Source organism: Ictalurus punctatus, chromosome 7, assembly GCF_001660625.3.
Source record: "Ictalurus punctatus breed USDA103 chromosome 7, Coco_2.0, whole genome shotgun sequence".
Classification (NCBI taxonomy): domain Eukaryota; kingdom Metazoa; phylum Chordata; class Actinopteri; order Siluriformes; family Ictaluridae; genus Ictalurus; species Ictalurus punctatus.
In genome coordinates this window covers 28,912,447-28,927,599 of record NC_030422.2, presented here as the reverse complement: position 1 = coordinate 28,927,599, position 15,153 = coordinate 28,912,447, and the positions used below count along the sequence as shown (strand labels likewise).

Sequence of the window (15,153 nt, the reverse complement as noted above, 5' to 3'; positions counted from 1 at the left end):
CTACTACTACTGCTACCACTACTACCACTAACTACTACTACTACTACTAATAATAATAATAATAATGTTTGGCACATCAGTTGTCATGAAATAGTAATCACAATAGTTATAGATACTGGTACATAAGTACAATAGTTTCTATTTACTATAATTACTGTTTTAGCCATAATTTATAAAGGAGTAAATTTATAATTGTTTGGAGTCCTCTGCTGTCTGTGAGGTGACTTTAAAATGCAATTAAACTTTGCCAAGCCTTCACCTTGCCACATCCACTGTTAAAACTATGTATGCCTTGTGAGTTTCCTTAATAAGGAAAAGGGCCGGGGAAGAGCACATTTGTTCTGTCTGATGTAATTTGTGGGACAGAGGATTCTGAATTGAAGAACGTAGCCAAATCCTATTCATTACAATATTGTAAATCAAAGTTTTCCTAAGGCCTATTTGGAATGATGTTATTACTCTGGATCTAGAAACCCTTTTAAACACTGTTTTTAAACATATTTACACTGTGGAATTTGGCAGACACCCTTATCCAGAGTGACTTACATTTATCTCATCTATACATCAGAGCAGTTAAGGGTTAAGGGCCTTGCTCAAGGGCCCAACAGTGGCAGCTTGGCAGCTGGGGTTTGAAATCATGACCTTTTCGATCTGTAGCCCAACATCTTAACCACTGAGCTACCACTTACCATGTATACAAGATTCAGTGAAACTAATAATGAATGTAGGAGAGCATGTAAGATGATATATATATATTTTTTTAAATGTTACCTCTCCTTCATGAACTTCATTTTAGTAACAAGAAGCAAACATTTTTGGATAATTCTCCTCTTAAGTAGTTTTAGTTATAGATATGCTATAAAGTTATTATAAAACAGATCACCTATGCTCCCTGCCTCAGTTTCACGAAGAATGCTTTGCGCCCTCTCTCTTGCATCCAAGGGTAAACTCTCATCATTCAGGAGCGAGGGGTAGAAACAAGCGGCCAGCACCTGCACCACAGTCCCCATAGACACATTTTATAAAACACGCAAACAGTAAAAGTCACAGTAATATACAGTCAGTGTCCTGTAAATACCCTTATCTCTGGTCAATGTTTTATTGGGTTAGAGCATTGTTGAGGCCTGTTCAGTTTATTTTTAACTTCTCAAAGACTTTTGATTAAAGTTATAAAAGGATTGATGATTAGACTAATGACACTGCGCACACAGTCTAGAAAGAGGATGGTTAATATCCCCATGAACTTTGACCTCCTACACTCAAAACTGCGTTTACCTGACGAGTGATGGTGATTGGTTTTAATCCCATTCCGTGGAAATCACCAGACGAAACATTGAGAACTTCTTTATAGTGTTTCTCAACCCCCTGTAAAACAGAGTAGTGTCACGGATTCACAACACGGAAGTCATTTCGCAAAATCTGTGTGTTTTCTTTTTAAAAGCAGAAGCAGTATTAAAGACTACCAAACACCTGTACAGTTCTAAGGTCTAACAGAACGAGTGCTAGTAACATGAATACATTAACTGTTCATGTAGGAACATGATTCTAGCCTAAACAATTGGAAAACTGAATAAAATATGGATAGGGTACAGTCAATACCAATTCAAACTAACATAATTCATTTATAAATATCTATTTACAAATTGACACAAATCACTTTTTGGACAGTGAAGACATTATTTTTCTATAATTGCACACCCGGAGTGTTTTATTCCTTACATATTATAACTTGGTACTATATCTGGCTCGCTGAAGGACACATAGCAGATTGACTTAAATAAATAGACAAATGATAAACAGGGGTACAGAGTTCAGCCCGTCTAACTCTTCATGATTCACCTGCTGCTTGTTCTGGTTACAGATTCTACAGATGGATGTAGACACAAGACAGGATACAAAGTTAATCATAATCAAGATTATCAATTATTATACTTACTCTAACTTATAAGTAAGTTACTAATAAGTAAGTTACTCTTACTTATAAGTAAGAATTGCCTGGTCTGGTCTGTTTGAGTTTTCCTCAGCAAAAATGTAACCCAGACACTAATACAAATAATGCCAAATTATTTGTTATAATATTTTGATTTGTATTTTTAAGGGTTTATAGAATGGATGTAATTCAACTAATAGCAAAAAAAAAAAAAAAAGAAGCTATGTTTGAAATGTACGGTCCCCTCTGAACGGCAAGGCCAATCGTTTAGTTTCTGCTATACACGGAAGACCTGAATTTGGGTTTGAGATCAAAAGACGAGTATATAATGTTTAGATCAGAATTTCAGCTTTCATTTCCTGATATTTACATCCAGATGTGTTCAACAAATTAGAACATGCATCGTTTTTGCTTTAAACCACCCATTTTTCAAATGATCAGAAATATTGGAACATGTGACTGACAAGGGTTTCTTGTTGCCCAGGTGTGCCCTGTTAGATTGATTGTTTAATCAGTTAATAGCTCCGAATGTCTCATCTTGTTTAGAGTCCTGGGTTTTACTTGTGAAGACTGACTACATTTGTTGTTTAAGAGGATAAACCTACATAAAGAGCTGTCTGTGGGAGCAAAGCACACGCATCGGGCCAATACGACAATTTGGAATGTCCTGAAAAGGACAGAAACCTCTGGTGTACTGAGTAACAGACACAGAATGGGTCGGCCAAGGAAAACAACAGCTGATGACAGAAATATTGTGAGAGCTGTGAACGAAAAACCAAAAACAACAGTTAGTGACATCACCAACAACCTCCACGGGACAGCGGTGAAGTGATCACAGTCCACTGTTCGAAGAAGACTTCAAGAGCAGAAATATAGTGACTATACCACAAGACACAAATTACACCAGTAACAACAACTGAACAAATCTGCAGTCTGGAAAAGCACCACGAAAGAAGCCCGCAATAGTTTGCTGATGTCAGTCTGTTGCTGGCTTGGTGCAGTTACTGCAAGCAAAGAATATGCAACTAAATATTAAGTGTTATACACTTTAAATTACTTTAAGACTATCTGTTCCTATACTTTTGCTCATCTAAAAATTGTGTGGTCTGCCACCAAAGGTGCCATGTTCTAAGTTGTTTAACACAGCTAGATGTAAATACAGTGGCAAGAAAAAGTATGTGAACCTTTTGGAATTTCATGGTTTTCTGGATAAATTTGTCATAAAATGTGATCTGATCTTCATTTAAGTCAGGGGTATTGACAAATATAATGTGTCTAAAATAAAATAAAAAACGCAAAATAAATTCTGATCTTTCATGTCAAAAAAAAATCTCATAGTGCTTGTGGGGAAAAGTATGTGAACCCTTGAGTTAATGACCTCAAAAAAGCTAATTGGAGTCAGGTTTTAGCACACCTGGAGTCTCGATAAGAAAATGAGTTTGGAGCGGTGGACTACAGCGACTTTGACTAATAAAAACCCCTCAAACTTTTGGAGTTTGCACTGCACAAGAAGCAATGTGAGGCATGCCTTGCCAAAAAGAGCTTTCAGAGGATCCACGATCAAGAATGTTTGATTTACATAAAGCTGGCAAGGGTTACAAAGTGATTTCAAAGACTTTAGAAATTCACCAGTCCACAGTTAGGCAAACATTTTACAAATGGAGACTCCTTGGGACTGTTGCTACTCTACCAAGAAGTGGGTGCACAGTCAAAATGACACCAAGAGCACAATGAAGACTCATCAGTGAGGTAAAGAAACAACCCCGAATGACAGCCGAAGATTTGAAGGCATCATTGGAACTGGCTAACATCTCTGTTCATGAGTCTACAATACGTAAAACATTGAACAAGCAGGGTGTCTACGGCAGGACACCACGAAGGAAGCCACTGCTTACTGAAAAGAACATTGCTGCACGCCTGAAGTTTGCAAAAGAGCACATTGACACTGCACAGCAGTATTGGCAAAATGTTTTGTGGACTGATGAAACTAAGATTGAACTATTTGGAAAGACCACACAGCACTACATCTGGCGTAGAAAGGGCACGGCATATCATCATGAAAACATCATCCCAACCGTAAAGTATGGTGGAGGAAACATCATGATTTGGGCCTGCTTTACTGCATCAGGGCCTGGTCACCTTGCAATCATTGAGCCGAAGATGAATTCCCGAGTATATCAGACAGTTCTTCAGGATAATGTGAGAATGTCTGTACGTCAGCTGAAACTGTGTAGAAGTTGGGTGATGCAACAGGACAATGACCCAAAACACCGGAGCAAGTCCACAACAGAATGGCTTCAGAAAAACAAAATCCACCTTCTGGAGTGGACAAGTCAGAGCCCAGACCTCAACCCAATAGAGATTCTATGGAATGACTTGAAGAGAGTCATACACATGAGACGTCCAAAGAATATGACCGAGCTAAAGCAGTTCTGCCAGAAACAATGGGCTAAAATTCCTCCTGAACCATGTGCAGGTCCGATCCACAGCTTCAGGAAGCGCCTGGTTGAGGTTATTGCTGCCAAGGTGGGGTCAACCAGTTAATAATTCTAAGGGTTCACTTACTTTTCCACTGCCATTTTGAATGTTGAATGAGTGTGTTCAATAAAGACATGAGGGATCAGAATTTATTTTGTGTTTTTATTTTAGACACATTATATTTGTCAATACCCCTGACTTAGATGAAGATCACATCACATTTTATGACAAATTTATGCAGAAAACCATGAAATTCCAAAAGGTTCACATACCTTTTCTTGCCACTGTAGAACTGAAAGTGAACCTCTTTCTTCTCCTTTTCATCTTTTGATCCCAAACCCAAATGATTTCAGTGTATAGCGAAAACAAAACAGTTAGCCTTGCTGTTCCAATACTTTTGGATGGACACTGTAAGTTACATAAAAAGAAAAGCACATTAATACCTTTTGGAAGCTTGCTCAATGTCTAAAATACCAATGCCATTTATTTCAGAAATAAGTTCCTGAAAAATTGACAAAATTTAAAAAACTTAAGACTCCAAGAAATTGTCTTACCTGTTCAATTTCTGCCGTAATTTGTCTTGCACATCTGTTCAAGATTTCCTGTGCTGAAGCACATAGGCCTATTAACTTTGGAGTGATTCCTGTCATGCTACTCATATTCCCTATTATATTTTACACTTTGATCTATAGACTGTGTTTCTCAGGTCTTGTGTTGAACGGTGAGTATGCAGAGCCAAGAATATTTGACTCACCAGGAGTCACATGCCCACCCATTAAGCAAATGTGTAACAGTTTGTACTTTTTGTATAGCTTATATGATTAACTCCTTCAAATCTGTCACACAATGGGGTTGAGGATGGATGCAAGTGCAGTTTATTTAGTTTAATACAAAACAAGTCCAAGGTATCAGGCACAAATCAATAAACAGACAGTCAGAGGTTAGGCAATCAATCCAAACAAGGCAAGGCAAAAAGATGAGGTTAAAAACATGAATAAAGTCAAAATCAGAATAAGCAAACAAGGGATCAAGGTTTGGCACCAGCAGAGACAGACTGTAACTTCACGTATACTTCACAATGGCTGTGTGTGTGTGTGAGAGAGAGAGTCTCTTAAGTATTGTGGTGGGATTGAGATTGTAATTGGGAACAGGTGTGTCTGATTAGTTCTCAAGAGAAGGTGCAGTGACCGTGTATAGCTTTGGGAGTTGCAGTCGATGGCCATGTTTGCAGTTCGTGGTGCATTCTCAGAAATGGAGTCACTGGTTTGCCATGACATGACATGACAAAATCTGGCTGCAAGAACACAGCCACAATCAGAGACCAGAACACAGCCCAGGAGGGAGGTCAGACGAGAATAGACAGACTGGTTCGAGCTGACAGGAAGGGTGCTGTAACTCAAATAACCAAGCTTTACAATTGGGGTGAACAGAAAAGCTTCTCAAAATACACAACATAGAACATAGAATGTTAAGTTGGATGAACTACAGCAGAGGACGACACCATGTTCCACACCTGTCACCCAAAAACCAGAATCTGAGGATGCAGTAGTCACAAGTTCATAGAAACTGGCCAGACAAAGAATGATGAAACATTGCCTGGTCTTTCACTAATCTTCAACTGTCCAGTTTAAAATTAACTGAAGTTCTTGTAACTGTATCTGTATGGTTTTATGCTTTGCACTAGTGCTACATAATTGGCTGAATGGATAATGGCATGCATGTGCAGGTGTTCTATTCACAGTTTTCCTATTCACAAAGGTGGTGAGTGTACAAAGATCAGAAATATGTTGTGGATAAAAAATGTCATAAAATAAACATAAGGGAGAAGAAGGAAAAACGGGCACCTTGACACGTAGAAGCGGGATTAGGCGGACATTGACAGATTGGAATTACGAGCAATTTAAGATCAGTAATAGTCAAAAAAGTCAAAAAGAAGTGTACGAGCTAAGGAGTGCTAAAAACACACACACACACACACACACACACACACACACACTCGTACAGTCAAGGGCGGGCAAGTAGACACAACATACATACACACACACTCTCTCTTCCTCATACACACACATGAATAACTTTAATAATATCTTATAGTAATAGAGAAACTCTATAAAAAAACAGAATAGTAGGATATGCAGGACAGTAGAACTGTAATGATATTAAGAAGTTGGAAGTACAGTAAACCGCTTTTCAAGTAGTATAAATATATATAAACTAAGAAATATAGTGCAAATATGAAAATAAATTACAAATGAGAAGTACAGGAAAAAAAGGAAAATATAACTTACTCATGATTCAGATGGTGAAGATTCTCGTCTCGCAAGGAAAGCCTTAATTTTTAGAGAACCATGAAGAAAGCCAGTTATAAGGGTGGCTGCCCCCCCCCTCGAGATAACGATAAGACCAAGGTCCCTCCCGGTTGTTTAGTCGTCTTGCTTACGTCATTTTTTTTACCTAGGGAAATGGGAATCTTGGTTTCTGAAAACCTAGGTAAGGGAGAACCCTGGTTATTGAAAACCTAGGTAAAAGAGAACCCTGGTTTTTGAAAACCTAGGTAAATAGAAACACTGGGTTTTTGTTTCCTGGGTTGTTGGAAATGCCTGGGTTCTGATTTTATGTGTAAAGTAAAACCCCTGGTTTCAATTCTATGGGTAAGTGAAATAGGCCTTTTCTGGAAACCTATGGGTTATCTAGTGTGTAAATACAGTATAAATACTGGAGCTTAAGCTCAGGGTATGGGGGATCACTTCTGAGAATTCTCATCGGTGTGGATCTCGTGTGGTGGAATGAAACAATAAAGCTGGACCCTTGGTTCTTCTCACTCACGGCTGGTGTATTTTTTCTATCTCCAACTGGTCTCAGAGGTAGATGTGAGTATTGGCTTCTAAGTTGAATTTTAAATGTTTTTGGGTAATAGGCTAAATTCGAGCCAACAAATATAATCAAGAGAATCAATCAAATCTTCAAGAAGACAAATGAGCCAATATTACACTCGTTAAATTTATCCTAGAGATGAGGAGCTCGGAGAAGTAAGGGATACTGTCGCTCCAGTTGAGTGAACACCCACCAAAGCACACAAAAAATCTCTATTTTGGTGCGATCATGTTGTTTCTACCAGTCATGATCTTGCCTGTCTCTCTGCCTGCTTCCCTTTCCAGTGGCTACTTAATGTGCACATTAAGGCCAATTCAGACTAAATCTGTAGTTTGTACTTGAACTTGAACACCCTCTGGCAGTCCAATAGGTAATACCAACTACACTATGTGCTATTTCTACATTATTGTCCAAAAGATTGAATCCACTACGAGGAACTGTTGTCACTTCTACTACTGTATGGAGATATTTATGTTGATATTGTTATATACAGTACAGATATCCATGTTATTCTGGTTTCAATGAGCAAGAAAATACATAAATAGTTTGTTTCTGATTGTTAAAATGTGGAGATGAATCTTATATACCAGGAGAGATCATGCGCACAGCATCATTTCAACTGAATAAAAACGAGACGTTTAATGATTAAACCAGTTTGACGATCTGGATTAGGATCTTTAACTTGCAGCCACAAAAGATTACAATCAATGTTCCAGAACTTCAATTTATATTTTATTCTATGATATTTTAAATTCACACCTGATTCATTTAGTGTGGTTGCCTACCGTAGATCTTGTTTCTTAACAGATTATAAATAATTTAATTCACTGAATTTACCTATTTACACATGAAACCTTTATACTCAAGAAACAGATATCAATAAATAATCAAATAGAAAGAAATACAGACAAACTGTATATGCATAGAAAATAAGCTATTGCCACTTACAGCTATAGTCCCCTCTGAAATTACTGGAACGGCAAGGCCAATTCATTTGTGTTTGCTGTGGACTGAAGACATTTGGGTTTGAGACCAAAAGATGAATATGAGAAGAGAGTACAAAAATTCCAGCTTTTATTTCCTGGTATTTATATGTAGATGTGTTAAACGACATAGAACATAGCACATTTTGTATCAGACCACCCAATTCGGAGGCGAGCGGAAATATTAGAAGATGACGGATATTTCTTGTTACCCTGTTAGATTAGTTGTTTAAACAATAAATACCTCTGAACGTCTACTCTTGGTTTTAGACTTCAGTTTCACCTGTTAAGAGTGCATTTGTTGTTAAAAAAGGATAAGCCAACATCAAGTCAAGTGGTTTTTATTGTCATTCCAACCTTATAGAGCTGCTACAGTACACAGTGAAATCTAGGGCCATGGTGCTACATAAAACGCACTAACCCCACGTGACGACACAGAACTACACATTCTACATAAAGTGCACATGCAAACAACACAAGACAGTACACTAATTAATAAAACATGACAAGGGGCAAAGTAAGTGACAGTGTAGCGCTGAGTAGAGAAAGTGTCAGATATAACAGGTAGTGCAAAACACTGTGAATGTAAACATAACATGCTATTGAACACACTCATTCAACATTCAAAATGCCAATGGAAAAAGTAAGTGAACCCTTAGAATTAATAACTGGTTGAGGAGGAATTTTAGCCCATTGTTCCTGGCAGAACTGCTTTAGCTCGGTCATATTCTTTGGATGTCTCATGTGTATGGCTCTCTTCAAATCATTCCATAGCATCTCTATTGGGTTGAGGTCTGGGCTCTGACTTGTCCACTCCAAAAGGTGGATTTTGTTTTTCTGAAGCCATTCTGTTGTGGAATTGCTCCGGTGTTTTGGGTCGTTGTCCTGTTGCATCACCCAACTTCTACACAGTTTCAGCTGACATACTGACGTTCTCACATTATCCTGAAGAATTGTCTGATATACTCGGGAATTCATCTTCGGCTCAATGATTGCAAGCTGGCCAGGCCCGGATGCAGCAAAGCAGGCCCAAATCATGATGTTTCCTCCACCATACTTTACGGTTGGGATGATGTTTTCATGATTCATTTTCATGATATGCCGTGCCCTTTCTACGCCAGATGTAGTGCTGTGTGGTCTTTCCAAATAGTTCAATCTTAGTTTCATCAGTCCACAAAACATTTTGCCCATACCGCTGTGCAGTGTCAATGTGCTCTTTTGCACACTTCAGGCGTGCAGCAATGTTCTTTTCAGTAAGCAGTGGCTTCCTTCGTGGTGTCCTGCCGTAGACACCCTGCTTGTTCAATGTTTTACGTATTGTAGACTCATGAACAGAGATGTTAGCCAGTTCCAATGATGCCGTCAATTCTTCAGCTGTCATTCGGGGTTGTTTCTTTACCTCACTGATGAGTCTTCGTTGTGCTCTTGGTGTCATTTTGACTGTGCACCCACTTCTCGATTTTCTTATCGAGACTCCAGGTGTGCTAAAACCTGACTTTTTTGAGGTCATTAACTCAAGGGTTCACATACTTTTTCCACAAGCACTGTAAGTTTTTTTGGTTGTTCTCAATAAAGACATGAAAGATCAGAATTTTTTTTGTGTGTTATTATTTTAGACACATTATATTTGTCAATACCCCTGACGTAGATGAAGATCAGATCACATTTTATGACAAATTTATTCAGAAAATCATGAAATTCCAAAAGGTTCACATTTTTCTTTTTCTTGCAACTGTGGAGTCTTGAGTCTTGCATCACAAGATGCAAACCATTCATCAGCAGTAAGAATCGGAAAATCAGATTGGAATTCACAATGAAATACAACAATTGACCGTCCAAATACTCCATCCATCCATATTCTATACCGCTTTATCCTTTTCAGGGTTATGGGGAAACATGGAGCCTATCCCAGGGAGCATCGGGCACAAGGTGGGGTACACCCTGGACAGGGTTCCAATCACATACACATTCACACACCCATTCATACCGTCCAAATACTTTTTTGTCTAATTCTTACCAACATATCTATTCTTTTTATATTATTACAAATAACAACCTGTTTTTGGGGAAATACTGTAATTTTGCTGAAAAAGTGTACCTGTGGTATCTTTTGCACTTGACTTGCTGTTTTCTAATGCAGTGAGATTCATGTACTTGTATGTGTCAAAATATTTAATTGTCCAAATACTTTTGGTTGCACTGTATGGTTGTAGCTTTGCCTCATATTATATTCTTCATCTTTAATCAGTCTGAATGTAACCTTGAAGGTGTTCAATCATTTACAAGTCCAAACATTTCCATATCCACCATGTTCTTATCCTATCATCTTTATATATGCAATAATTATTAACTCAAGTTCAAATGGTAATCATGATGAAAAAATGATGTTATTATTCTTTGGAAACATGACGTTTCTATCAGCATCACTATATAAGCATCGCCGCTTGCCTCATCGTGTTACACCAAGCAAGAAGACACTCCTGATTAAATGTAAGTGGAATTTTGGTGAGGTGCGACATATACTTTTTTTTTTTATTACATTAAAACAAACATGCTTTACCTGCAGTGCAGAAAAATCCAGAACTATGGCTCGTCAGACTGAAGTGATGTTGCTTCTTATTCTCGCCACAGCAGCAACAGTCTTTGGTAAGATTCTTCCCTGTTAATCAGGATATGTAAACAACTAAAATGATTCACTTGTAAGAGTATGGGCACTGCAGAAAATGTAGGTGATAGTATAGTTATAATACAGCTGTTTGCTTTTCTTTTTGCTTGTTTAACAAAATATCATATTATTGGTGAAAATATGACTTGTTTCCTATGCTGGGATTATAGCCACCCGAATGCCTTTGAAGATCAGAATTTGTCATCTGTACGTATAAGAAATGTAGAGAAAGTTATTTACCAAAATGATGACTTTACCCATTTTATTTGTAGCTGATGTGGTGAATACTGAGACAGGTAAAATTAAAATTAAAGCTTAAAGCTTGAAAGTCATCAGTAGATTAGTCATGTCTGACCACCAGCACTGACATTTCTCTGTCTTTTTCTGGTTTCTAGCGGCTGATTTTGATCAGATCGTGAAAGGTAATCAAAATACCTGCACAGATCCGCATGCTATTAAGAATCCCTGATTAGTACCATCTTTACCGATTTAAAAAAAATATATATATATATATATATATTTCCTATTACAGAAGTTATAAACATACAAGGCCACTGAGGTAACATTGTGGTTATTATTTAATAAGGTGTGACCACAAGTTAACGTATTAAAGGTGCAATAGTTAATTTTTTATTCCTTACAAATTCCATGTACAAATAACCTTGAAGTAAATAAATAAATAAATAAATAAAACCCCAATGGGTTAAATAATGGCCTTAGCAAACGTGTATAAAGTCACTGTTTGGAAAAAGAAGTTCCTGTCTGGAATACCTGCTTGTGTTTGGATGTCAGTCATTTTATAGACACTCTAGTCTACGGGCCACTGTAGATTCTTGGGGTGGAGCTTTGTAAACATGAGTGGGACTCATTCAAATTTCTAACCTAATGCAGGCCAAGATTTCACATATCAAGGCCACGAGTTAATTCAGTGTGGCCACAAATTAAGGCCATGAATGGATATATTTTGGCCAACCTTTAATACATAAAAGTATCTCATGGATACAAATTATGTTGATGTTGTTGTTATGTTATATGGCCTGCAGTTAATTATTTGGTGGGAATGAATGAAAACATATTTAAGAATATGATTAATCTGACACAGGCTAACAGTATATTGTTTTGACAACACCAGGGACTCCAGTATGTCTTTATGCTCCATTCCAAGATTGAAGAAAAGATTAACATCTCCATGTTTGGTTTCCAGTGACTAAAATGGTGTAATTCAATTGGTTTCTCTGTTCTACGCTTGCTACAAGTAAAGTATTTAATGGTTATCTAATAGATCTCCCACGCTTGTCACATCTTGTTAAAATATAACCACCATCAGCTCAGTAGCTCCATTTCAAACAATTTATTGACAAGTTTTTTTCTTTCTTTCTTTAATGCTAATGAGTCAGAATCCAAAGAACGTCGCGTAGACAGCAAATGTTCCACATGCTGTCCAAATGGCTGGGTGAAATATGAGAGACGTTGCTTCTTGTATCAGGCCGGAATGGACTGGGCTTCTGCCGAGGTTCAATTCATTTCATTAAACCTGTATTCACATTTGTCTTTACAGAAGAGTGAGAAATGTTATGAAATGCTTATTTATTAGCACATCAGTGGTGGAATGGGTATTATATACACATAATACACATCTTTTATATCCTGGTTTCAATGCTAGTTCATGTCAGTAGTTTTGAATATAACTAGAACAAATGACATAAAAGAGTGAACTCCCTCAGCACAATTTTTTAAACAGTCTATGTAAAAATTAAGCCCATTATTAAGATGTGTTCAATACTATTTATGGAGCATGATTCTTTTTTTTTTTTTTCTTTTTTTTTTTTTTTTGTAATTTTCTGAACTTAAAATTGGCAACTGATATTATTTCTAGGAATAATACCATTGCTACTGGTAGGCTATGGATTGGCAATGATCCACCAAAATAAAATATAAAAAAAACCCTCCTGTTTTAGCATATACAATTACAATTATTCATGAAAACTCATTTATAAAGAACCAAGGAGGCTTCCTTACAATATGTATAATTGTGCATAATAAATTGCATTAATGAACATGCAGTGATGCTACAACTGTTTCTTTTTCTAGAAACGCTGTCTAGATCTCGGTGCACATTTGGTCTCAATCCACAACGAAAGAGAATATCAACTGGTTAAATCCGTTATCCGTGCTCATGACCCCTGGGAGAATCCAACATGGATCGGCCTCAATGCCTGTCAGAAGGTTCGCTAAGAATCAAACACTCCCTGATATCAGTCAAATATGTGAGCAGGGAATCATATAACTGTGTAGTGCTTGATTTCTTGACTTACACATGGTCAAATGAAGAAACTCTGAATTTGATGTTTTTTCCACTGTTCATCCTTTCAGAAATATTTCTTTTTTTGGTCTGATGGCACAAAATTGACTTACACCAAGTGGAATCCAAATGAACCCAATTTTAATAATAGAGAGTGCTGTGTGCACATGAACTGGAGTGGTGGGTAGAAATTTCCTTATGTAACTGTGTTTCGAATCTATTCATTTATTTTTGGTTTGGTGATTCATTTTAATTCAGTTGTCATGCCATGTATAATATATATCTATATTTCCTTTTTGTCTGCAGACAGTAAGAACTGGAACGACATTCCGTGTGATCACAGCTATCCCTTTGTATGTGCCAAGAGTATTTACTGAAATGCTCCCAGCTTCACCTTAACAACTATAATACAATATTGGAAAGGTTTTCCTTGTCACTAATGGATTTACAAAAAAATTACTGTGGCAACTTACCATAAATAGAGCAAGAAAAAAATCTTTAAAAAATAAATAAATAAATTGTGTTTCATTAATGGGTATCATTTTGGTGTCATTATTAAATACACTCTCAGGAAAATAAATACATCTAGCTCATGCACTGATCCTGCACGTAGGATCTCACAATAAATGGTTTCATCTTCAAGAAAAGTTCCAAAAAGAATACTTTCATCACAACCTTCCAAAGAACCCTTAAAGCACTGGTTCAAAAAGTGGGTTCAAGGGACACCAGGGGCCTGAGAAGTATAATATTTAATAATATGTATATAGTCAGATACTGTACTGAAGTGTCCCTGATATTTATTTAGGATTTAAAGGGCTGCATTAAATTTGAGGTCGAATCTACTTCGAGATGTGCTATGCTTATGAGATGCACTGATCTGCTAGTTACAGGTCTGGCAAAAAAATGTTAACATGGCTAACAATAGATAATGGCAATAATAAATAAATGACAATAAATGAAACAATAAATGACAGAAAACTAATTAACTGTTCCTTGAGAAGAAAATCTTGGGCTAGCTTTTTGAAGCAATGAATCATTCCTCCCAACTGTTCTGAAAAAAAGTGTGCATTCTGCATTTGTTTTTATACAGAATGGTGTGAATAATAACAAACTACAGGTAAAATTGCTGTTTGTCAGGGGGGAAAGGCAGATGCAACAGAATTAATGAGTGACATCAAAAAGAAGTCGAAACTAAGTATTTTCAAATCAGCATATGCATTCTCTGTAACTGATCAATTTGGATAAGCAGTAAAAAGCCATCTCATCCACGCCCCTTTCCATTAAGAACAGCACCATTATACCAGAGCCACATCTTCCTGCAGTTATTGCCTGGTTTCCCACTGAAGCTAAGCAGGCTTGAGCTTGCCCAATACCTGGGTGGGAGACCTGCTGGGGAAAACTAGGGTTTCTGCTGGAAGTGGTGTTAGTGAGGCCAGCAGGGGGTGCTCACTCTCTGGTCTGTGTGGGACCTAATGCCCCAGTAGTGATCAGGATACTATACTGTAATAACAGCACTGTTTTTTGGATGAGATGTTAAACCATCCAAGCTCCTGAGTCTCTGTAGTCATTAAAAATCCCAGGACACATATGGTAAAAGAGTAGGGGTATACCCTTGTCCTGGCGAAATTCCCACATTGGCCCTTCTCTATCATGCTCTTCTAATATTCCTCATCCCTGAATTGGCTACATCACTCTCTCCTCTCCACTAATAGCTGGTGTGTGGTGGGTGTTCTGGTGCATTATCCAGGTGGATGCTACACATTAGTGGTGGTTGAGGAGATCCCCACCACCCCCATACAATGTAAAACGCTTTGAGTGTCTAGAAAAGCGCTATATAAATGTAACTGTAACTATAAGCAAAGTTTATATGGAAAAGAGACATTTTCATGTAATTGGTCTTAAGCCACTATGTCATAATCGT

General features: G+C 37.4%; 2 protein-coding genes across 8 annotated transcripts in view; one reads left to right on the top strand and one right to left on the bottom strand.

The window, feature by feature from the left end:
• LOC108267788 (alanine aminotransferase 2) overlaps window positions 1–6,788 on the bottom strand; it is a 12,162-nt gene extending 5,374 nt beyond the window's left edge. The window contains exons 1-5 of one of the 5 annotated variants that reach the window (XM_053681595.1): window positions 6,697–6,734; window positions 4,963–5,015; window positions 1,840–1,864; window positions 1,276–1,365; window positions 884–992 (exon numbers count right to left, since the gene is read on the bottom strand). In XM_053681595.1, coding sequence (XP_053537570.1) covers window positions 884–992; window positions 1,276–1,308 — 142 coding nt within the window. In that variant the 5' untranslated portion in view covers window positions 1,309–1,365; window positions 1,840–1,864; window positions 4,963–5,015; window positions 6,697–6,734. Of the gene's footprint in view, window positions 1–883; window positions 993–1,275; window positions 1,366–1,719; window positions 1,865–4,962; window positions 5,174–6,696 lie in introns of those variants that run through there. The other 4 variants (XM_053681593.1, XM_053681594.1, XM_047156498.2 and 1 more) reach the window with 4 other exon arrangements.
• LOC128628616 (lactose-binding lectin l-2) lies at window positions 5,978–13,764 on the top strand. 3 transcript variants are annotated; one of them, XM_053681596.1, is made up of 10 exons: window positions 6,868–6,930; window positions 6,963–7,278; window positions 10,687–10,755; window positions 10,832–10,911; window positions 11,203–11,226; window positions 11,326–11,352; window positions 12,328–12,443; window positions 13,022–13,156; window positions 13,304–13,412; window positions 13,539–13,764. In XM_053681596.1, the coding sequence occupies exons 4-10, from the start codon at window positions 10,851–10,853 to the stop codon at window positions 13,607–13,609; spliced, it is 543 nt and encodes a 180-aa protein (XP_053537571.1). In that variant the 5' UTR covers window positions 6,868–6,930; window positions 6,963–7,278; window positions 10,687–10,755; window positions 10,832–10,850; the 3' UTR covers window positions 13,610–13,764. The 3 variants fall into 3 exon arrangements, with proteins under 3 accessions (XP_017326468.1, XP_053537571.1, XP_053537572.1); XM_017470979.3 differs by lacking the exons at window positions 6,868–6,930; window positions 6,963–7,278 and adding an exon at window positions 5,978–6,169; XM_053681597.1 differs by lacking the exon at window positions 11,203–11,226 and having other exon boundaries at window positions 6,930–7,278.
• The last annotated feature ends 1,389 nt before the right edge of the window (window positions 13,765–15,153 follow it).

What these genes read in the sequence shown, in the direction of transcription:
- LOC128628616 (XM_017470979.3), top strand. Translation starts at nt 10,851, where the DNA reads ATGGCTCGTCAGACTGAAGTGATGTTGCTTCTTATTCTCGCCACAGCA. An exon ending in TGGACTGGGCTTCTGCCGAG is followed by an intron (nt 12,444 to 13,021) that starts GTTCAATTCATT and finishes TTCTTTTTCTAG; the next exon opens with AAACGCTGTCTAGATCTCGG. An exon ending in GCCTCAATGCCTGTCAGAAG is followed by an intron (nt 13,157 to 13,303) that starts GTTCGCTAAGAA and finishes TCATCCTTTCAG; the next exon opens with AAATATTTCTTTTTTTGGTC.